Source organism: Natrix helvetica, assembly GCF_964273705.1.
Source record: "Natrix helvetica genome assembly, chromosome: 3".
Lineage (NCBI taxonomy): Eukaryota > Metazoa > Chordata > Lepidosauria > Squamata > Natricidae > Natrix > Natrix helvetica.
The window spans coordinates 25,233,790-25,257,335 of NC_138549.1; the positions used below are offsets into that span (position 1 = coordinate 25,233,790).

General features: G+C 39.2%; 1 protein-coding gene across 1 annotated transcript in view; it reads left to right on the forward strand.

Annotated features, from left to right (window-relative positions):
* The window catches only part of NALCN (sodium leak channel, non-selective), a 278,856-nt gene that overhangs the window by 249,860 nt on the left and 5,450 nt on the right, over positions 1-23,546 (forward strand). Inside the window, exons 29-44 of the mRNA XM_081948163.1 lie at positions 65-171; positions 1,205-1,325; positions 1,423-1,521; positions 2,059-2,152; positions 4,034-4,140; positions 4,295-4,369; positions 8,637-8,756; positions 10,684-10,752; positions 11,693-11,841; positions 12,661-12,754; positions 13,751-13,883; positions 15,722-15,837; positions 17,125-17,282; positions 18,120-18,270; positions 19,997-20,146; positions 21,263-21,380. Coding sequence (XP_081804289.1) covers positions 65-171; positions 1,205-1,325; positions 1,423-1,521; positions 2,059-2,152; positions 4,034-4,140; positions 4,295-4,369; positions 8,637-8,756; positions 10,684-10,752; positions 11,693-11,841; positions 12,661-12,754; positions 13,751-13,883; positions 15,722-15,837; positions 17,125-17,282; positions 18,120-18,270; positions 19,997-20,146; positions 21,263-21,380 — 1,861 coding nt within the window. The remainder of the gene's footprint in view (positions 1-64; positions 172-1,204; positions 1,326-1,422; positions 1,522-2,058; positions 2,153-4,033; positions 4,141-4,294; positions 4,370-8,636; positions 8,757-10,683; positions 10,753-11,692; positions 11,842-12,660; positions 12,755-13,750; positions 13,884-15,721; positions 15,838-17,124; positions 17,283-18,119; positions 18,271-19,996; positions 20,147-21,262; positions 21,381-23,546) is intronic.

Sequence of the window (23,546 nt, forward strand, 5' to 3'; positions counted from 1 at the left end):
TATGCTTTTGTGATATATTAAAATTTTTGTTTCTTTACTAACTGTGATGTTATATTTCTGACAGGAAGATTGTCATGGTATATTCCGAATAAATGTAAGTGTTTCCAAAAATCTGAATTTGAAGCTAAGACCTGGTGAAAAGAAGCCTGGATTTTGGGTGCCTCGGGTCTGGTAAGAAATGTGTTTTTGTCCTTAAATGCAGATGTATTGTTAGAGTTGATGAATAGAATTACTCCTGTGGATTAATCCAATGGAATGATAATTTCCAATCCTAATTCAACAGCCACAGTCTTTCATCCAAAAGACAGTATATCTAGAGATTGTTACTGTAGGGTAAATAACAAAAGAATAATGGACTAGTCACATTGCTTAATTTTCTTGAGTTGCCATTTGTCAGTTTCTTCCCACCAAACATCCCCCTTTCCCTCCCCCTTTTTTTCAAAATTAAGGAGTACAGAAGATCAATGGCATGGAGGAAATTTCAGGAGAGGCTAGAACAAGAGAGCCACTTACGTCAGGGAGTAACAGGTTACTAACCTGGCAATGTTTTAGGACCGTGATGGCAAACCTATGGCATACGTGCCACAGGAGGCATGCAGAGCTCTCCCTGTGGACGCACCAGCCATCGCCCCAATCCAGCTCCACCATGCATGCGTGCGTGCCTCCCAACGGCCACCTGATCTTTGGGTCTCTGCCGCACATGCATGGGGGCAGGGCCTTCCCCGATCTCCACAGTTTCCCCCCAGCACGCCCTACCTTTCTCCTGCATTTCTGCCACCCATGCCTTCCCTGAGCTCCGCAGTTTCTCCCCCCAGCTCCCCCTGGCTTTCTCCTGCATTTCTGCCGCCCGTGCCTTCCCTGATCTCCGCAGTTGCCTCTCCATGGCAGAAAAGGAGGAGAAAGGTAGGGCGTGCTGTGAGGAGAAACTGCGGAGATCGGGGAAGCCAAAACGGGGTGCGGGGTGCCACACGTGGCCCCACCCCCATCCCAATTTGGGCCTGGAAAGCCTCCTGCACCAATCTGGAAACCAAAATGGCCAGGGGGGACAGAACGCATGGGCGGGGGAACAGGTATTGTATTTTGGAGATTGAGGCATGTGCACACTTTGGGCACTCGGCACCAAAAAGGTTAACCATAACTGTTTCAGGATATATTGTCGGCAAACAACATTGTTTTTACTCCTCATTTCTGTGTTGCATTGCAGGGCTAATCCTCGAAACTTTAACTTTGACAATGTTGGTAATGCAATGCTGGCATTATTTGAAGTCCTGTCATTAAAGGGGTGGGTAGAAGTCAGAGATGTGATCATTCATCGTGTGGGTCCGGTATGTATATTCCTCAATTTGTTAGACTTGTCAGATTTTTCCTATGAATTCTTATTAAGAAGATAATAGTAATATTAATAAACATTTTATGTTGCAGATTCATGGTATCTACATCCATGTTTTTGTATTCCTGGGCTGCATGATTGGACTCACCCTTTTTGTTGGGGTTGTCATTGCTAATTTCAATGAAAATAAGGTAACACTTCAGATTTTCTGTTTTTCTATAGTAATCATGTTTATATTGCATTACTTTTGTTTTCATGTGTAATCAAACAATGTTGTTGAGCTAACATATAGTAGTGTTTATATTAAAGACCAGAAATATTATTTTAATTATGAAAATATTTTTGCATCATATATAATATAGTGTATACCTAAGTATTTCCAGGATTAATTTATAATAATGGAGTTCAGAATAATATTTCTGAGCCTTGCTGTAAGCATTTTTCTCCCCTCTGGTTGTTTTTACCAGGCAGGCAACCTGGATTTGATTTAACAAATTTTCAGTAAGATTCTTAATTTAAAAAATGGACAAAGCACGCACACACGCACACGCACACACTCACACACACACACACACACACACACTGGAACTAGAGAACAACCCCTAAAGCAGAAGTAAAATAGAGCATTGTTTCTAGTGAAAGACTCCCTAATGATTATTCATTCCAATAATAAATATGATAAGAAATAAGCAACTACGTTTTGATGGTAATGGTTTCTATTCTTTTAGGGAACAGCTCTACTAACAGTTGACCAGAGGCGATGGGAAGATCTGAAGAGCAGATTAAAGATAGCACAGCCTCTTCACCTACCACCACGCCCAGGTATCTAGATTTTTAAAATTCAGATTCAAGAGATAATGAAACCACCAAGCAACAATGCATACTGATCAAATGCTTGAGTCATTATGTGCCATCAACTTAAAGTTGAGTCTTAGACCTCTGGGATTATCCATCCCCAAACTGATCCTTCAAGTTTCCAGAAGCGCACTCATCACCATTATAACTGAGTCATTCATATTGTTGCTGGCCATCCTATTCTCTTTCTTTCCATCTTTCCCACCATTAATAGACTTCTCAAGGGAATTGGGTCTTCACATAACATGTCCAAATATTATAATTCGAGTCTTACCATTTGTGTCGGGAGTGAGAACTCTAGATTAATTTGTTCTATGATCCAGTTTTGTTGACATGATATCACTGTTGCAATATTTGAGGGGCTGCTACAAAGAAGAAGGTAGTCAACCTATTCTCCAAAGCACCTGAAGGCAGGACAAGAAGCAATGGATGAAAGCTATTGAAGGAGAGAAGCAACCTAGAACTAAGGAGAAATTTCCTGACTGTGAGAACAGTTAACCATTGGAATGGCTTGCCTCCAGAAGTTGAGGGTGCTCCATCACTGAAGGTTTTTAAGAAGAGATTGGACAGTCATTTGTCTGAAATGGTATAGGATCTCCTGCTTGAGCAGGGGGTTGGACTGGAGGACTTCTGGGATCCCTTCCAACTGTATTATTCTGTTCTGTTTCCCAAAGATGCTTTTTCAAAGGGCAACTGGACTTTGTTTTTCCTTGAAGACATTTCACTTCTCATCCAAGAAGTCTTCAGTTCTGAAGAAGCTACTTGGATGAGAAGGGAAATGTCTTCAAGGAAATGTCCAGTTGCCTTTTGAAAAAGCACATTTGGGACACCCATGACCTGGGTGACTGAGAATCTCCATAGACATTTTGTTCTTTTAGTTTGTTATTCTTTCTATGATCATGTGTATCCATCCCGTTAAGCCCAAAAGAAGTCTGGAATGATATAGGATCTCCTGCCATGGGAAGGAGGTTGGAGTAGAAGACCCCCAAGGTTCTTCCATCCTATTATTCTATGTTCTGTGATATTCTCAGGAGTCTTCTCTAACTCCAGAGTTCAAAAACATCCATATTCTTTCTATCCTGCTTCTTCAGGTCCAGCTTTCATTTCCATAGAATGTCATAGAGAAAATTATTGCCTGCATGTTTCAGATCTTTGAAGCTATAGACATATCACAGTAACTGAATATCTTTTCCAGGCCTTATTTTCCAAGGCTCCTTGACTTTCATAACTAGAACTTGCAGATTCTTTGCATTTTCAAGTATCAAAGTAGTTTTATCAATATAGCTCAAGTTATGGATGTGTTTTCCTTCAGTTTTAAAACTACACTCATCTTCTTCCATTCAAGCCTGCTTCAATATACGTATATTCAGCATATAGATGGAATAAATAAGAGAGTATACAGCCTTATCAAACTCCTTTGTCATCCAGGAACTAGTCTGTTTTGGTATTTTCTGTCTGGACTGTGACTTCCCAATTGAAAATTGTTCATTAGAACAAAGTTATTTCGAGATTCCTATTTTCCTAAGGATATTCCACATCTTGGCCTGGCCAACACAATCTAATGCTTTTTATGATCAATTAATTCTTTTTGGGGGTGTATTTATTTTTATTAATTACCCAGTATTCATCAGAATTAATGTCTCATGTTCCTCAACTTTTTCTGAAGCCAGCTTTGTAGGACTAAAATCTGTCTGCTTTGCTAACACGTGACAGTAAGGATATTATAGTGTGTTGACTAATATGTGCCCACAACTAACAGTTACACTGGGGGGGGGGGGGTTCTTAGAAGCCATTGCAAATAGGGGGCCTAAATAAACTTTTGCTTTTATTTTGTTTTTGTTTTTTCAGATAATGATGGATTCCGAGCTAAAATGTATGACATAACTCAACACCCATTTTTCAAGAGAACTATCGCAGTTCTTGTACTGGCCCAATCTGTGCTCTTATCTGTTAAGGTACTTTTAAGGTGCTTTATTAACTACTTGCAAACAAACATAAATAGGAGACAATCACTGTGTTTATAATAAATAGGAAGCAATTGTGGTAGAATTTTAAATAGAAAAGAAAATGATATTTTTTTTCATAAACTCTTTTTATCTTTTGCATAAGTGGGATGATCAAGATCCAGTAACTGGTCCATTAGCTGCAATGTCAGTTGTCTTCACCTTCATATTTGTTCTAGAGGTAATATATATTCAATGTTTCTATAAATGTTCAGATTAGAATTGTCTTGTGTCATTTATTATACATTACAATATTAGAAGATAATGTAGATACTATTTATTAATTACATTTATAAGTCACCTGAGTCCATCATTACGCCAAGTGGCCTATATAAATTTAGAACAATACAATGTAAAAAGTAAATCTGGAAGCATAACACTGATTTGATTCATCCAATTGTCTTCATAGGAATCGACCTTTACTCTAACCCATGGCCAGGGAAAAGCCAGGTTTTAAGGGCTGCCTTAAATAAGATAAGAGTGAGTGTTATACAGTATGAATCTCTGAGGGAATATCATTCTAGAGCAGGGGTGTCAAACTCAATTTCATTGAGGGCCACATCAGGATTAGGTTTGACCTTGGAGGGCCGGGGGTGGGCGTGGCCATGGTGGGTGTTGCCATGGTGGGTGTGACATAGAACCGCACCTCCCCAGACATGGTTTTATAAACTTATAAAAATAGGGAGGCGTACATTTCTGCAATTTTGTTTTTTTTAATACTTGCTTGGTCTACTTGATCACTTTATGAGAGAGAGACCAGATCAAGAAACCGACTCCATAGGAAGACTAGAACTATAAATTATTGACATAGGCTAGTAGCAGAATCCTGCAAGCCTGAAAGGTAAAATATTTTGGAGAGTTCCGGTTCCGGCGGCGGCGGCGACGGGCAGCTCTTTGCCCGCTCCGGCTCCCCGGTGGGCTTCCCCACTCCTTGGGGGGCACAGGACACCCCGCAGAGGGGTCCTGCCGGAGGGGCGGCATCGCGGAGGTCTCCTGCAGCGGCGGCAGCCGGCGGGGGCTCTCTCGCGCGCCCAAGGCACCGGGGAGCAAGCTCGGAGGGCGCATCGCGTTTCCACGCCTCGCGCCTCGCTACAAGCCGACTGGAGAATGCTACAATTGAAGGAAGCAGCTGCGGTGCGGTGAGGTTGCCTCTCTCTTCATCCCTTACTTTGCATGAAGATTTGATTCAGCTTTTAAAACTTTAAAACAACTTTCGGAGCATTTTGGAGGTGCGGCTGGAGGGAGGGGGGTTTTCCCCCCCCCCCTTGGACAAGCGGCAAGAAACAATTTTGCTCTCAGCCCCCGGGGAAGGAGGAGGGGGGAGAGCCAACGAATGAAGCCTCACTTAGGCTGAGATGATTTTCTTTTCAATTTAATTTTACATATTACAATGATTTGAGGACTTTTGGAACTTTTTAAAACTTTGTTACGCCTCTGTGCCCAAAACTGGCAGGGCAAGATGGCACACTTCCGTTGTCTTTATGAACTCTGAAACCTGACTCCACCTTTAAAATTCAGGCTTCCGGTCTTTGTCTCCGTGTCTCCCAGAGGAACCTCTTGTGGATTGGTATTTTTTTAACCTTCTAGGGGAAATTTTCTATCTATTGCCAGACTTATTGGAGAGATTCTCTTCTGCCTGGTTATTCTGCTCCCGGATTCACCTGGCTACCCTTCTTTTCTAATTGCTTACTTTATATTTGGACTGAACTTTTAACGTTATAAAGGATGGCATCTAAAAGACCCCCTCCTGGAAAACCTGGCTTGGCCACTTCTGCTCCAACATCCGCAACATCCAGTCCAGCCACACAGTCAAAGATAACAGAACTGATGCAACATAAGACTACAGAGATGGACTTTCAACAAATGCTTCAACAAATTCTACAGGGCCAGGAGGAAATCAAGAAACAGTTAAGGGAAATGAAAGATGAAATTAAAGAAAATCAAGCCCAAATATATAAGAACTCACAAAGACTGAATCTTGTGGAAGGGGGGGTGGAGGAGGTGAGGGGGGTGGTGGAAGCTGTGCAGAAAGGGAACAAAGATCTTGACATCCAACAGATGAAATTAGAATTTGAGAGAATGTCCTATTATCTTAGATTTCAAAATGTTATAGAAGAAGATGGGGAAAATATAAGGGACATCATGACAAACATTCTGGCTGACTATACACACAAAGAAAAACAACAGATGGGGTGGGATATAGATCTGGTTTATAGAGTGAACTCAGCTTATGCTAGAACACACAATTTACCCAGGGAGGTTCACATTAAATTCCTTAGAAAAACCACAAGAGATGAAATTCTGGGTGTACAAAGGGGGCAAGCATTGACATATCATGATATGGAGATAACCATTCTGAAGCAGATCCCTAAGAAGATTAGAGAAAAAAGAAAAAATTATTCGCAATTAGCGAATAAATTATACCAGAAAGGGGTGTGGTTTAGATGGTTGATGCCTGAAGGTATGCTGATATTCTGGGAGGAGACAAGAATCAGAATTAATTCACCCATAGAGGCGCAGGCCTTTATGGAAAAAAATAAAACACTCCTAGAGAAACCACCAGACACTACAACGGATACGCAGGACACGGGAGGGGCCAGAGCTCTGCCAGTGGAGGGAGATGGGGCAATAGCAAGAAGACTCAGATCACAGAAATAAATATGAAAATCATATTATTATAAATTGACCGAAAGTGAAAATGGAATTATATTTGGATTTTATATTGTAATGTTTAATTTGATTGAATTTAATAATAGAACTAATATGCTGATTATAATCAATTATATACTAATGCATTATATATAAATGTACGCTATGGGTATGGAGGGAGGGGGGCCTCACACACTTTGCAACTGCCAAAATTTGTATACCTGTCCATTTACCCTTTTCCCTATAAATTTTGAAAAACCAATAAAATTTTATTACAAAAAAAAAGGTAAAATATTTTGCTTTTCCTCCCTTTTATAACCTTCTGAGTCAAGGACGGCCACCTGCAGTACTCTGGAACATATAATTGATACCGTAGATGAATTTATATGAAAGTAGTCCTATCCACAGTTGCCACCTGCTCCTCAAGCAAGAGTTGTGAATCCAAGTAGCCTTCAAATTGCACACCAATTCTGAAAGTAGTGCAACCCCATTCAGAACTAAAAATTTCAAAATTTTGGGACTGGGTTGTCCAAATACCCATAGCCATTCAGCTTGTCAAGATTGAACAAGCTGTTCCTGAACCTGATCACAGAGAAAGGAGAATTACTACCTTGACACCGTATCTCCCAATCGTAATCTCTGTAAGTGGTACAAAAGGATTCCATTGACCTTTGAGTATCAAAACTCATTAACATCAAGGAGATGCGCTACCCGCATCCCAGCTCCACCAGAGGTCACCTGTGAGCCTATCACCAATGCCATCTCAATACCATGGCCTAATCTGAAACCGGAGTGAAAGGTATACAGATTACGGTAGCTATAATTTTCAGGATTGTCTGTCTGAAGCTATAAACATTCTGATGTCACATGACATACAATCCAAGGAAAAAGGAGATGCTTTTACAAGCAAGTGAAGGCTAAGGTTTTGGATTTGAATGAAGGATTTTAGAAGTATTAGTACCTTACTCATAAGGTTTATCCAAAATACTTAAAAATGGGAATCTCAGCACTGCTCCTATATCCATTTGGTCCGTGTTAATGGATGGTAACAAAAACACTATGGGTTTAATTTAATTAAAATCATAATGAACAGCAAAAGGAGAGGCTTTGTCAATTTTTCATGTTCTTGTGACAGATTTCATTTATCCTTAGATTAATCAACTTTATTTAATTAATCAAATTAGATTAATCAGATTTTCAGAAAAAATATCTAATTAATCAAATTATATTAATTAGATTTTCAGAAAGGTCGGCAGTTCAGTGGTTCGAATCCCTAGTGCCATGTAACGGAGTGAGTTCCCGTTACTTGTCCCAGCTTCTGCCAACCTAGCAGTTCGAAAGCATGTAAAAATGCAAATAGAAAAATAGGAACCACCTTTGGTGGGAAGGTAACAGCGTTCCGTGCACCTTGGGCATTTAATCATGCTGGCCACATGATCATGGAGACATCTTCAGACAGCGCTGGCTCTTCGGCTTTGAAACAGAGATAAGCGCCCCCTAGAGTCGGGAACAACTAGCACTTATGTGCGAGGGGAACCTTTACCTTTTACCTAGATTTGTTTTATCCTTAGAAAATGGTCGCTTAAACACTAAACACAGTATTCTTTTTCTGCACTAGCAATTGTAACTAAAGTTTAGTTATATATATGTCTTGTAACATTTTCTTGTTTGTTTTTTTCTCATATATATTTTAATCCAATAATCATATTAATTTTCAGTAATCCATTTGAATATTATTGAAACATTACTTTGAGGAGTCATTCATGATTATACAAAGAGTACATATATATTTTTTCAAGGTTACGATGAAAATTATTGCCATGTCACCTGCTGGATTTTGGCAGAGCAGAAGAAATCGTTATGATCTCTTGGTGACATCATTAGGAGTCATATGGGTGATTCTCCACTTTGCCATAACGGTAAGTTTCAAGAACCACTTTGTCTATTCAAAGTATGTAGGATATTTTCCCTCTTTTTGCAAATCTGCAAAATGTACAATTCATTGAGGCTTGATCTTGCCTTGTTATGGTCATTCCTGAAAAGACAGTATTTTTTTTGTAATTACAATTAATATTATAACTGAGCTCATTCAGGCAGCCACAAATGATTTAAAGTAGAATTAATAGAATGCAGTTTTCAAAGAATTCTTCCAGAAAGTAAACACAGTTTACTAAATATTTGCGTTGGGCTTAGTTGTTGTTGTTGTAGCATATCTGTTTATAAACTGCACCATGTCAGGCCTGGAATGGAATTTTACTTGACTGAATATTCCTTCATGCTAAAGTATTACTGTCTATTAACATTTTTCCCTAATAGTAAAATCAATGCTATAGAGAAGTTTCTTAGTCCTGTGTATATTTTATGTTAGCAATTGTAAGGAAAAATAAATAAACTTGATGAAATGTATTCCTACAAAAGCTGCTTACTTGATGGAATGTATTCCTACAAAAGCTGCTTACATGACTTTAAAAGTAAAGTTGAGAAATTCATGGAAGATAAATTATGACTTTAGAAATAGTGCCATTATATTTTGTATTGATCAAGTCAGTGTTGAGTGCTCTATCTAGTTCTACTTAATGGTATCAAAGGTGCAGAAAAATTAGAATAAGGGTAGAGAAGATCAAAGAGGATTATTGGCAGACTGAAAATTAAGTCTAATTTATGTTTCAATTGTGTTAAAGCAAAGATAACTAAGAGAAACATATAATAGAGCTTTCCAAGTATCTGAAGTTATCCATCAGAAGAAAGCTAAGACCTGTTTTCTATCATCCCATAGAATAATTGCCTTAAATTACAGGAAAACAAATCAGTCAATCTCTATGGAACCTATATGTCAGAAGCAATATGCTTTTGGATATGGATACCAGAGGATGGGAGCAAAGAATGGAAGAGAGCTATTGTCTTAATTTCTCTGATTTTTAGAATCAGTTGTCTCTCTATTGCTCCACAGTAGGCTGAATCGGTAATCAGTAATTGACACATTGGGTTTTATTAACTTAATTGTAAATCAGATAACAGCTAAAACTAAAACTGCAGGTTATAAATTAGACAGAGGAAGACCTGCAGAACAAGTAACTCTTACCTGAAGCACATAGCTGTGGCTTAGACATGCCCAAGAAGAACAGGTCTTGGTGCAGTTCAGTAGTCAAACCCATTACAGTCTACAATGCCCAGTCCAGAATTGTAAGCTAAAGATCAATTTCAGAAACAGTCAGGAATGAGGGGCTACAGGAACAAGGTTTAACAACAGAGAAGTGTTTCCAAAGAGGGGGGATACTTTTAAATAACTGGAGTTTGAATCCTTATCTAATTAGGGGATTCAATGTACTTCACACTTAAGAAGGACTGCTGATTTCCATGTCTCTAACCTCCTTTGCTTAGTGTTCTCCTAAATTCAGGAACTGACTTCTTGTACTCTGAATCAGGAGCCACCTGTGCTGATTTTGAGTCATTCTGAGTGCGTCATTATTCTCAGTTAGTTGTCAGCTTCTTGACGCTCCAGCCACAGGCTGAGACTTTGCCAAGTTCTCTTCAGCCTCAGGATCAGAGGTTTCCATTATTTTGACTGAAATAGTTCTCTTGGGATAAGGAATCTGTGGTTCAACAAATGATTTGTTGAACTGTTAGTGCATTCCTTTTTTTATATATGAGGTCACATTTATGATATGAAGCTATTTCTTTCTAACAAGTTCCATGTAATAACACCTGAATAATGCAAGAACTATGCATTCAATCATTTGATGTATTATATTAAAGCTGTATTGGTTGTTGCGAAAGTAAATCCCGAGTAACTCTGAGCAATTAATAATCAGTAACTCTTCTAACGCTGATAACTTTGTGTTTCAGAATGCCTATACATATATGATGGGAGCATGTGTAATTGTGTTCAGGTTTTTTTCAATCTGTGGAAAGCACGTAAGTACCCATGAGGATTTTTTCCCCATGCTTACAGTAATTATACATTGAGTAAGTTGGACTGCTTTATTTTACTGAGTTGAGGCTCTTATTGGTTTAAACCAATACTCTGTTATAGCCTAGGAGTAAATAATAATGAAAAAGGAACAGCTACACAATCAGAATTAGAAATATGAAAGATTGTTTAGTTTTCGTGCTGCCAACTCCATATAGATGGAAGCTTACAACAAAAAACATCCACAGAATGAATGAGTATATACGTGTTTACACACAATAGTAACATCTTCAAAAATAACCATCAACACGAGACTTTTAAACATCCTGTAACAAAATCTTTACCAATGACATTCCAACCAGGGGTGAAATTCAACAGGTTCTGATAGGTTTTAGAGAACCGGTAATGGAAATTTTGAGTAGTTTGGAGAACTGGCAAATACCACCTTTGGCTGGCCCCAGAGTGGGGTGGGAATGGAGATTTTGCAATATCCTTCCCCCAGGAGTGGCGAGGGAATCGGGATTTTGCAGTGTCCTTCCCCTGGAGTGGGGTGGAAATGGAGATTTTGCAGTATCCTTCCCCTGCTACGCCCACCAAGCCATGCCCACAGAACTAGTAGTAAAGAAAAAATTGAATTTCACCATTGATTCTGACACAAATACATTCTAATCCACTTCACTATATCCATCTTGTAGTAGTTATTTTGTTGAATTTAAAATGTTTCCCGTTTAAAATGAAGAGTTTCAAATTCACAAAACAATGCTCTGGATCTGTGTCAATTTTGCTGGCTTGAAACGGTGCCTGGATTTGTTGCAGAGGTTCTAGCAAAGTTAGAGCATCCTTGGAACAATCTCAATGAGGTTGGAACAGGGTCCACTTCAATTTCAGCACATTTCCCTTTTGACCCATGTCTCATACCAAGACTTTTTTCCCACTGATTCCCAGGTGACTTTGAAGATGCTACTGTTGACAGTCGTTGTCAGCATGTACAAAAGCTTTTTCATCATTGTAGGAATGTTCCTACTGCTGCTTTGCTATGCTTTTGCTGGAGTAGTTTTATTTGGAACCGTGAAGTATGGAGAGAACATTAACAGGTATAATTTCTGTCTCTTCATCTGAAAATATTTGATACTGTGATCTTGTCTTAGAGCATCCTTGCTTTGATGGATGCCTGTATTGTTACATTACTAGAGAGGCAGCCCTATTGATCTGTGGCTTAGAAAATCCAGCATCAAATATCAAAGGAGTTCTTATATAGCATTTCAGTATACATGAATCTGCTCGGCAATGACTGCTTGAGTATTTGCAGAACCTGCAAGCCAGGGGAACAACAGGGGATTTCATTTGGCCTGTTATTATAAATAATAGCTAGTCCAGGTTCAAGCTTAAGATCCAAAACAGCCCCACAAAGAGACATATTCAAGCAATTTTCAGGGCAGTGCTGGTTACCCTGCTGATTACCCTTTCTTTGACAGAAAGGTGTATATAACACAGCTAGTTCTGAACAATCTTAGCTATCCTGCTGCTCTAAATAATGTCATAAACACTACCTTACTTCCAACTAGGGAGTCTCATTCAGATACCAGACTAGTTCTTTTCTGTGCAGATTGGGGAAAATATACCCTTTTACCATTCATCTCAGGTAGCAGTCTAGACTTGTATAAGCTAGCCTGGGTAGGGAGGGGGGGGGATTACCCAAATACCCTAAAGCAGCGCTTCTCAACCTTGGCCCACCTGAAGTTGCATGGACTTCAACTCCCAGAATTTCCCAGGCAGCTGGCTGGGGGATTCTGGGAGTTGAAATCCACGCATCTTTAGGTGACCAAGGTTGAGAAACATTGCCCTAAAGGATTGTTTGTACATGCTTTTAGTTATGAAATATTGAATAACATTTTTTTATTTGTTAAAAACAGACATGCCAACTTTTCATCAGCTGGTAAGGCCATTACGGTACTCTTCAGAATAGTCACTGGAGAAGACTGGAACAAGATAATGCACGATTGCATGGTAAATTGACTGATTAAAATCATGTATCATTTTAGCCAGTAGAAGCTTTGCATCTTAAAAATATCTTACATTTTATTTTTAAAATGTTATCCTTCACCCAAATTTTGATTTATTGACTTTTGAAAATACTATAGAAATAAATGCGTACGTACTTGGCAAATTTTATTAGCAAATATTTGTGCTATATACCCAACTAGGCTTATGCAGCTTTATTGCATTTATTAAAATGAAAAGTGACAGGTTTTCAGTTCTAGAGAATATATTAACAATTTTGTTCAGTGGAATGTATTAACAATGTAAAGAACTTTTTTTCCCAGATCGTTGAAGCAGTCAGTGAGAAATACTGTGAAATAATTCTCCCTTCCCTTCCCCCAAATTATCTCATTGATGTGGTAATGGACTCATAAGTTAGGAAGCATTTTAAGTGGGTGTTGTATAAAAAGAATAATATATTATATTCTGCATCAAAAGAATAAATCTGTTTAGGAAGAATATATCTATTTATGAAGGTTAGCAGAATAGAACTAAAAATATAAATGAAAATATGCAGTCCAAACAATTCAAGTTGGCAATTTTGTAGGAATATTTGGTCATTATTGGAAGTAGCATTTTGATTGATATGACCCATCTTCCTCTCTTGTCAATTCAGAATAATATTTGTCTTTGGTCATAAGGGAAAAATGGTGTAGTCCTTTAGCAAAAGAAAGGAGAGGATGTGTTGTACAAGCAGTACAAAGATTGACTTCCTACAATTCATGGTGACTCACTCACACACACACACACACACACACACACACAATATTTTTGATTCAGATGTTGAGAGAATGCTTGATTGGAAGAAAAACATGTGGAGTGGACAGCATCAGGGAAAGGAGGAAGTTGATCCATTCTGCTGATAAACATGAAGTTCATAATATATGTGTCTGTGAGAAAGGGGGTGGGGATATCTACTTTTGTACCCTTGTTACATGTAATATAGCTTTTTGTTTCATGCAGGTTCAACCTCCTTTTTGTACTCCAGATATCAGAACATACTGGAAAACAGATTGTGGCAATTATGCCGGTGCTCTTATGTACTTCTGTTCATTTTATGTCATCATTGCATACATAATGCTGAATTTGCTTGTGGGTAAGTTTTAGTCATAAAATGCAGCAATAATGTTTACACTGAATGTTTTAATTATATTGTGGACTTGATCAAGACCGAGTCATACTTAAAAATAGCCATTAAGACCATGTTTCAATCAGTCAGAAATAACAAATACAACTGATCTAACCAGTTCTTCTCTATGTGTGATCAAACCCCTGTTCAATCCTGACAACCCCCATAATTATTACTGAAAAAATGAAATAACAATTAAATAATCTGATTATAAACCATAACATGAAAGCAATTAGTCATGGCTTAATAAATGCAATCAATTATGCCATCCAAAATAAAATCAGTAAATATCCCATAAGCAGTGGTGGGATTCAAATAATGTAACAACTGGTTCTCTAACCAGGTGGGTGGGCGTGGCTAGGGTGGGCGTGGCTAGGGTGGGCGTGGCTAGGGTGGGCGTGGCAGGGTGTGTGACAGGCAGCACTTCGGCTCCTGCACCCCCCCGGGAGCAAAAATGGGATGGCCCGTTTTGGGCCTAGTAGACCTCCCTGCACTTACCTGGGAGCCAAAATAGAGCACGTGGGGACTCCTGGAATGGGTAGGGTAGGAAGAGGCAGGGCCAGCCAGCAACCAGTTCTCCCAAAGTGGTCCAAACCAGTTGAATCCCACCACTGCCCATTAGGCTTGCTAGAGTGTCAAAAATCTCCAAAACATAAATGAGTTCTACATCTGAGATTTTCTGTCTGTTCTGATGAGTCTCAGGAAACATAATGAAAGATGCTATCACGAAACTGCTTACCTCACCTAAGAAGCAAGTGGAACAGAGTCTCACTTCTGGCTTTTACCCTACTGTACGTTACCTAAAATACTCACATGAATGTTTAAAGCAGCATGAACGACTTCAGACTATATATGGTTTTGAGTTTTTCATGCCACCATCCAGCTAATCTCAAATATCCTATGTAGAAGTTTGGCTCAGATTTCTAAAAAAGAAACTATTTATGAAATAAATGTGGATCAGAAAGTCAATTACCAGAGAGAAATTACTGTTCTCACCAGTTTTAGCTCTATTTTGACTGCTTTCTTCAGTCCCATTCATATTTCATAATGACCAGATTAATTATGAGAAAATACAACCTAGCAGGGGAGAAAAATGCATCTATGTTTGCTTTAATAAATGTCAGATTTTTCAAAATGTTGTAGGAATCTTTTTTGCTGCCTTTGTTATGCTCAAGGTTTGTAATTTCCTTTATACAAACACCTTATATGTACAGTTGAAAAAAATAAGTGCATTATGGCAGAGGTGATATTCAGCCAGATCTCTCTGGCTTGGGCGAACCGGTAGCGGTGATTGTGGGAGGCTCCGCCCATCCACCCCAACATAATGTGTGACCTTCTGCGCATGCACCGAAGAGACGCACATGCTCACATTTACCAGCTGGTAAGGAAGGGAAGGGAATCCCACCACTGCATTATGGTACCAGGCTACTTATTCAGCTTCTAATGAAAACAGCAGAAAATGGGGGTGGTTTTTTTTAATATGGGGGTCTATTATGATATTAAAATGATACATTTGTACATCATGTGGAAAAACTTGAAGAATCAAGTTTTTTGTGTTGCCTGCTTATGCATTGTGTATTGGTGCTCGATAACAGTCAATGGAATTAAGAGGGGATGGACATGTATCGCTTGTGGGAACGTAATGACTCCAGCCAAGTTCCTTTCTTGATTCTGCCCCTGTGCTTTGCCTCTCCTCCTACACAGAGCAAAATCCTTTTATGGTTTTTCAAATTTAAGTTAGGTACAATTATAAAGTCTTTCGAACTTAGGAAACGCTTACTTTTTAATGTTTCTTTCTTATGCAGCTATAATTGTGGAAAACTTCTCTTTATTTTATTCTACTGAAGAAGACCAGCTCTTAAGTTATAACGATCTTAGGCATTTTCAGATTATATGGAATATGGTTGATGACAAAAGAGAGGTAAGACATTTCTCTGGAATACTGTAAATTTCATTGACTTATTGCTCTACGAATCAACTGCTAAAATGCAGCAATTAATTAAAGTAAAAAATGGAACGTTAGCCCTCCCATCCATAATCAGGTCCATAATATGAAATACAACACAATATGACACATCAAGGCAGTCTTCCTTGAGAACAACCCATCCCTCTCACCTTATCTCCTGCTGCCTATCACCAACATGATGTTATTGCCTACCCCACCCCCCAAAGTCCAATTTTCCCTGACCCATCACTATCCCAGCTTAGAGAGCGCCATCTGACAGCCAGGTCACAGTATAAATTTTCAGCCACTGGCCTGAACTAGCTCTTTCAGGTCACTTCTGCAATAGATACTACACAGCTTACCATATTTTTCAGAGTATAAGATGTATCTTTTTCCCTCGAAAAAGAGGGTGAAAATCTGGGTGCATCTTATACATTGAATACAGCATTTTTGGCCTACCGAAACCCCGCCCCATTTGCAAAAATGGAGGTGTACTCTAAGAGATTTGGGAGGCTCTTAGAGTGCTCCTAGGGGCTGGGGGGCAAAAACGCCCCATTTTTTGCAAAAAAAAAAGGCATGCAGAGGCTTTGGGAGGCTTGCAGAGTTCTCCTGAGGGCTGGGGGGCTAAAAACAGCCCGTTGTTTGCTCATTTGTGCCCTCCTTGCACTTTGCAAGCCTCCCAGGCTCTGCATGCCCTTTTAAAAAAAAAAACAAGACATGCAGAGGGTTGGGAGGCCTGCAGAGTGCAAAAACTTTTTTAAAAAATTAACCTCTTCAAAATCATGCTGCATCTTATACTCCGGTGCACCTTATAGTCTGAAAAATGTGGTAATTTTAGACAGCCAGCTGCCACTACCCTATCTCAGCACCTATACAAAGACTATAACTCCAGTTCCATTTCTGCACTAACATAAACAGCACCCTAACTCCCATCTGCAGACTGAGCCACTCTGAATGGGACTCCTGCCCCTTCTATCCTTCATCCAGGAAACCAGATACCTTTTAGCTTAGGGAGTGAATTGCTCAAGTGACAGGATCTATGACAGCTGCAGAATTCAGCTTGGCATCTACTTCAACATCTGATTTGTTCCTGCTGCAAATCACCTCAGCTACCCTATTGCCCAGGGACTCCAAAACACCTCATATTGTACTTATAATAGCAAAATGACTGGCAAAAATCATTTATTTGGAGAATAATTAAAGACAAATATAAAGCTCTTCACCAGTGTGAGTATTTTTTTTTAATTGTGACTTTCTTCCCAGGGAGTAATTCCTACTTTCCGAGTCAAGTTTTTGTTGAGGCTATTGCGTGGAAGACTAGAGGTAGATCTGGATAAGGACAAACTTCTGTTCAAGCATATGTGCTATGAAATGGAGAGGTTGCATAACGGTGGCGATGTAACATTCCATGATGTATTGAGGTATATGGAGCAGCACAGTTGGCCTGCAAACCTGAACGTCAGAATTAAACTCACAAGCTTCAGGAGAGATTAACCAAGCAGATAGGACTACATCTGTTATGGTTTCATTGTATCTAAACAGATTAAAGATATAAGTACAGTTTGTAAAAATTACCCGTGTTTCTTCAAAAATAAGACAGGGTCTTATTTTCTTTTGAATAAGCACTTGGCCTTATTTTCGGGGAGGTCTTATTATTTTTGAGGTGCAGGAGGAGGCGAGCGTGGTCACCTCGTGGCTGCTGCTGTGTTGCAATATTTTCATGAAGGCTTATTTTCGGGGGAGGGCTTGTTTTAGCGCACGTGCTCAAAAGCTCGATTGGGCTTATTATCTGGCGAGGTCTTATTTTCGAAAAAACAGAATACAATTTTTTTCATATAGGGATCTATTAAATTTATTTATTTATTAATAAATCACATATCTAAATTGCCTTTTCTTAGTATTCTATTATTTACTGTTCCTATAAAAAGTGTAACTTTTATATTATCCATAGAGGTAAGAATGAAAACTTTAACAGAAACAATTTTTTTGTGAGTGGACTCATCATTAGAGTTAAACAGTCATGGAAGCAGTTGACTTAAGTGGATCTTTACCCACCAAACTTTTTCTGCTCTGATCACATATTTCCTTGTAATGTACTATTACTTCAACACTCTCACTATGCAATTATCAATGGACACAGAGACATTAAGCATCGTTTTACAAGCCAAACAAACATTTTAAAGGAACTATATGGTTTTCACACAGAGTCATTTTCCTTTTTTTAAAAGTGAATATTTACTAATATACATTTCTTCTAGCATGCTCTCATATAGATCGGTGGACATCAGAAAAAGTCTTCAGCTGGAAGAACTTCTTGCGAGGGAACAACTGGAGTACACCATAGAGGAAGAGGTTGCCAAGCAGACAATACGCATGTGGTTGAAAAAATGCTTGAAGCGTATTAGAGCAGTAAGTTTAACATTATTGCATTATTAATATGTTTTTGAATGCTATTTTAAAAGTCTAACAGAAATAACATGATTTGACTGTTCTTCACAGCTTGGGGCCTAGTTTTTTGGGTTTTCATGCCACAGAGTTGTCATTCATTTCAGAAAACCAGCATTATTTTCTTTGATTTGGAGAGTCCTTTTGTAGATCTTCATCCAAAATTTCTTGCCCTAACCCCATGATGGCAAATCTATGGCACCCGTGCCAGAGGTGGCACATAGAGCTCTCTCTGCTGCAGTGGGGGGTTCTGGGTCCTGTTGCAACCGGTACGGGGCTTGGTGTGCACCATATGAACACGCGCATGCATCTTGCGACACCTCCACGAGCCTCCGCGATGCTCCATCTGCTCGGCGGAGCGTCACACAGGCGCCGTGCACTCTGTGCGCGGAAGCACCGAAGAGCTCAAATACAGGTAAGGCGCTCAGGTGGGCAGGTGGGCCCTCCAGAGCACTGTACGGGAATGCTACCCGGTGTTCCGGGCAGGCACCAGGATCCCTGTACCGGGGCATACTGCCTGCAACCCACCACTGCTCTGCTGGTACATGCGCCATCACCCCAGGTCAGATCTCCATGGCATTTCTTTTGTGAGCTTCTGTTTCCCTGCAAAAGATGAAACAGAAGCTCACGAAAGTTTTTCTTACCTCTTGCCACGCTGCTGGTATTGGGATGCCTGGATCCCGCCAGCCAGCTGGTCTTCGGGTCTCTGCTGCACATGTGTACATGACTGTACATGCACATGTTCATGCATGTCTGCTCATGCACACGTTCGCACGTGTGCACCTTTCAGTTTGGTTATGCACATGTCCGTAGTTTGGGCACTCGGAGTCTAAAAGATTTGCCATCACTGCCCTAACTTATTTTGGAAAATCAATATGGTCTCATCAAGCTTTCTAAAAAGAAATTCAGTTAGGAGCTGCGTATCCCTCCACCCTCCATACTTAGGGTTTATCCACTATTCAGCCTTTTCAATCCATGAAGCTTAATCAGGGAATAAAGAACAAAGAAAAGATGTTTTCCTCTATATTTCAATCCAAGGTTACAAGAGAAATTCAATAGAAATAAACTCCAAATATTTTGCAGATTCAAAAAGCACAGAAATTCAGTGGTGAGAGTCTAAAAAACTCCACTACCATCCCAAGGGCAACCATGCTTCCATACGGGAAAGAAAAGTTAAAGTTAAAACTTGAGCATGCTTAAGGTAATGATATTGCTGACAGGAAGATTTATATGCCCAGTGAGTACTATTGCTTCCAGAGAGAATGGGAATCTTCAAGGCCTCTTTTCCAACCAAGTCCACAATCATCCAAAAGTCATCTTTGTCATTTATAAATGCTCCCATTCAAAATCATGGAGCAGCACAGCCAAAGAATCACTTTGGCAGTGAAATCAGCCGATCATTGGTAAGGGAAAAAATAAGTCCTTATCATGCAGCACCCATCTTGAGAGGCAGTCCCTTGAAACTGGCAAGTACAATACTGCAAAAATTAAGAATCCTTAGGATACATAAACTGAATAATGAAAACCACAATAAGTTTATTTTGTCTTCTCTTGCCCAACCCTAAACCCAATGGAATCACCAGTTTTATTTGCAAAAGAGACAAATACCATTAGTTACCCTTCTGTATTTATTTTTGGAAAGGAATTTTAAAGAAAACATAATATAACAATGTTTGTCTTATTTTTCTAGAAACAACAGCAGTCGTGCAGTATCATCCACAGCCTCCGAGAGAGTCAACAGCAGGAATTAAGCCGTTTCCTAAATCCACCAAGCATTGAGACAACACAGCCAAGTGAAGATATGAATGCTAATAACCAGGATAACAATGTACAGCCTGAGGTATGGGGTCATCCCTATTGTTGTTCTCAAAAATCTCAGCTAGTGACCTAGAAAGAAAGCCAGTTTAGTGTATGGTTAAGGCATCAGTCTAGAAACTGGGAGGCCATGAGTTCTAGTCCTACATGAAGCCCGTTGGATTATTTTGGTCCAGTCACTCTCTCTTAACCCTCACTCGCACTAAGTAAAACAGTTCTGAAATATTGCCATGAAAACTGCAGGGACTTGTCCAGAAACTTGACAGGAGTCAACATTGACTTGAAGCTACCACCCAAAAATGGCCTAGAAGCATTAGGAAAAATCATGAGTCTGTGCAATAGTACACAACATATGAGAAAACATTCAACTGCATCTGACCACGACATATTTGGTAGATACCCACCAGATCTAAAGCACTTTGATAAAAGAGCAGACCTTTCCATTCATTCCTGCCCAGAAATATGTGTAAAGGACACATACTGTTTGTAGGCCATGGGAACTTGCTTTTTTTTCTTTTTCTTTCTTTTACTTCTCCATTCTTCTATGCTTAATATAATTTTTATGTTCAATTTTATGAGGCCCCCAAAAAACTTAATTTCTGTGATTCGTTATGCATTATAATGCTCAGATATAACTTCTGTAATTCTGGGAATACATTTTCCTAAAATGTTTCTAGCAATAAATGTTGCAATAAACGATACTGTCAATAAGTTGTAGCTAGGGATGTAAAAGAAATTTAACAGATATTAATGGGAATGAAATGGCTTGATCTACCACAACAGATTCTATTAGCATCTAAACGAGACAGCAACGTTTAGAGTCCAAATATGGTTGTTTATATGTGAGAGAAATGTGTCAAAATGGATTGGGAAAATTACATACGAAAAAACATGCATTGAAAACATTCACACACACACACACACACACACACACTTGAGAAATCTGCATTCAAATCCGCCAATAATAATAAATATGGCTTTTTTTTAAAAAATAACAAAAATAAATTACATGAGGGCTGAACAGAAAGATCTACACAAAATTTCAACTGCAAAATGTGTGAAATAAGGGCCAGAAATCAAAGGTCCTTTTTGTTTTTTTCCCCCCCAGGTTTTAATTCCTTTTCTCTCTCATTCTATTCAGACAAGTAGTGAACAGCAGCTGCTTAGCCCCACGCTTTCTGACAGAGGTGGATATCGACAAGATTCTGGTGAAAGTGGTAGACCTCAGCGAAAGTTTGGACAATGGCGTTTGCCATCTGGTAAGTGACAAGGGATATATAGCGCATTCCCAAACTGATACAGTTTCATAATATAGATATAGTAGCTTTCCATATCAAAGAGACTACAAAATAAATACGAAACGCCTTCGGTAAATGAAGTTTGGAGTTCTGTCTGATACAGCTCTGAAAATCATCAAAATAATGTTTGGTTATATTTAGAAAAGTTACATGACTACCTATCTTATGCACGATCATCCTAGGCATTTTATGGCAACATGTGTCAAATATATTCTCAAGAGGAAAGAAAAAGAAATTTCTGATTCATATTCTAGCCTAACATGAGGCGATTTCAAACTTCCTGTCCCTCAAAAGAAATTATGTGCTTGAAATGAATTCTGAATCACTTTGGGAACATTTTCACCTACCTGGTACACCAAATTATTCTAACATTAGTCTATTTTACGCAAAATGTATCTCGCTATAACATCTCCCCTCAGATCATCTTTGATGAATCAACACCTTATTTCTCCAGCCATAATTTAAAATCTACCTACCCATAAGAAATGGGCCCCCAAACTCATTGTCAGGCCTATCCCAACTTGGTCCCTTACCAAAGAAAGACCCCATTTGTAGTGAAAAGTATACTTTTACTAAAAGTCAAGTGGATTACATTAAAACAACGCTAAAAAGTTGGCAGCCAAATGTTCCCTAGTTAACATTCCCATTCCTCCCCTTGATATCCCCCTATTGTCCAGTCACATTCAAAGGAATTGTTTTGGTGATGCTCCCTGACATTATTGACATAACAATGATGGTATTGTTACAGCATGCCATCCTTATGTTCCCAGGCTCCATTGATTTGGAGATGATGAGAGGAACTGAGTCCTTGGGAGGTCACCAAGAGCTTTAAAATTCTTGCCAAAATAGGAAAGTAAATTGCACACACACCGGTCTAAAATTATTGCGGTCAGAGCTCCATGGAACTGGTAGATATGTTGCACAAAGAGTTTTACTAGGGTCCATGCTGAAGGGACTTTGGGACAAGTCATGAATGGATCCTGTTTGGAGAAGAGGTCAGTAACAACCCATATTACTATGTTCCCAGAGCTATGAAGTAGTTCCACAATAAAGTCCATAGAAATCTCCTTCCAAGGAAACATAGGGTTAGTTATGGGTTGTAGTAAACCTGGTGGCTTTCTGGGGTGACCCTTCACGGATGAACACACAGGGCAACTGGCAAAATAGCTTTTCTCCAAATAAAGCAGTGTGAAATATGGTCTGAGAGAAAGTAGGTGGGCCAATTTAGCAAAATAGGACTTCAATTCAACCTTCCCAATCCCAGTACAATACTCTTAATTTCATGCTTGGCCACCAGAATTGGCGCCTCACCAGGTGTAAGGTTTTGACAAATCCAAAGTGTCCAGCCATTTTGGAATCATGGAATACAGGGCACTCCCCATTTGAGCACAGTTCATACTTTCTCTGGTCTGTCTCTACCACTTTATGGGAGATGTGATATCCCAAGTAATCTAGCAAAGTAAAGCTGCAGCTCAGGATGGCAGTTCTTACACTATAGCATTTGTCTAGAATCCATAATTTTAATTCATCTAGGCCTTTGGTGACACCAGAAGGAAAGGAAAGAAAGGAAAGAGGAAAATCCTAGCTCTGAATGCCTGGATAGAAATCTATTGTTCAATAAATACGGCATTTTTAAAAAACAGAATATGGGAAATGTTCTCATAAACTGGGATTATGGCAGATTAATGTCTGCCACTCAAACTGCTCAATAGTCAAATAATGATTACAATGAATAATAATAATTCCTACACAGAATAACAGAAGCAATAACATAAACAATGGCAATAGGTGAAAACAGCAATAACTTAAGATCATGGGGCTATAAACAACTAGGCTTTATAGATTCAGAAAATAAATATATAAGGCTCACCTTGAAGATCCACGGATACCATGAGATGCAGTCCTGGGTACCAGCTTGATTGGTTTCAACAGAGAGTTGGACAAATTCATAGAAGTATGGGGATCAATGGCTATTAGTCTTGATGCCAAGACTTGTGAAGGCCATCTGCTTGAAGTCTAATTGGCTTCCTTGTCAGGTAGGTTGGCCACTGTTGTTACAGATTGCGGAGTCTGATCCAGTAAGGCACTGCTTATGTTTTTATGTACTGATTGAAATATATAGCAATA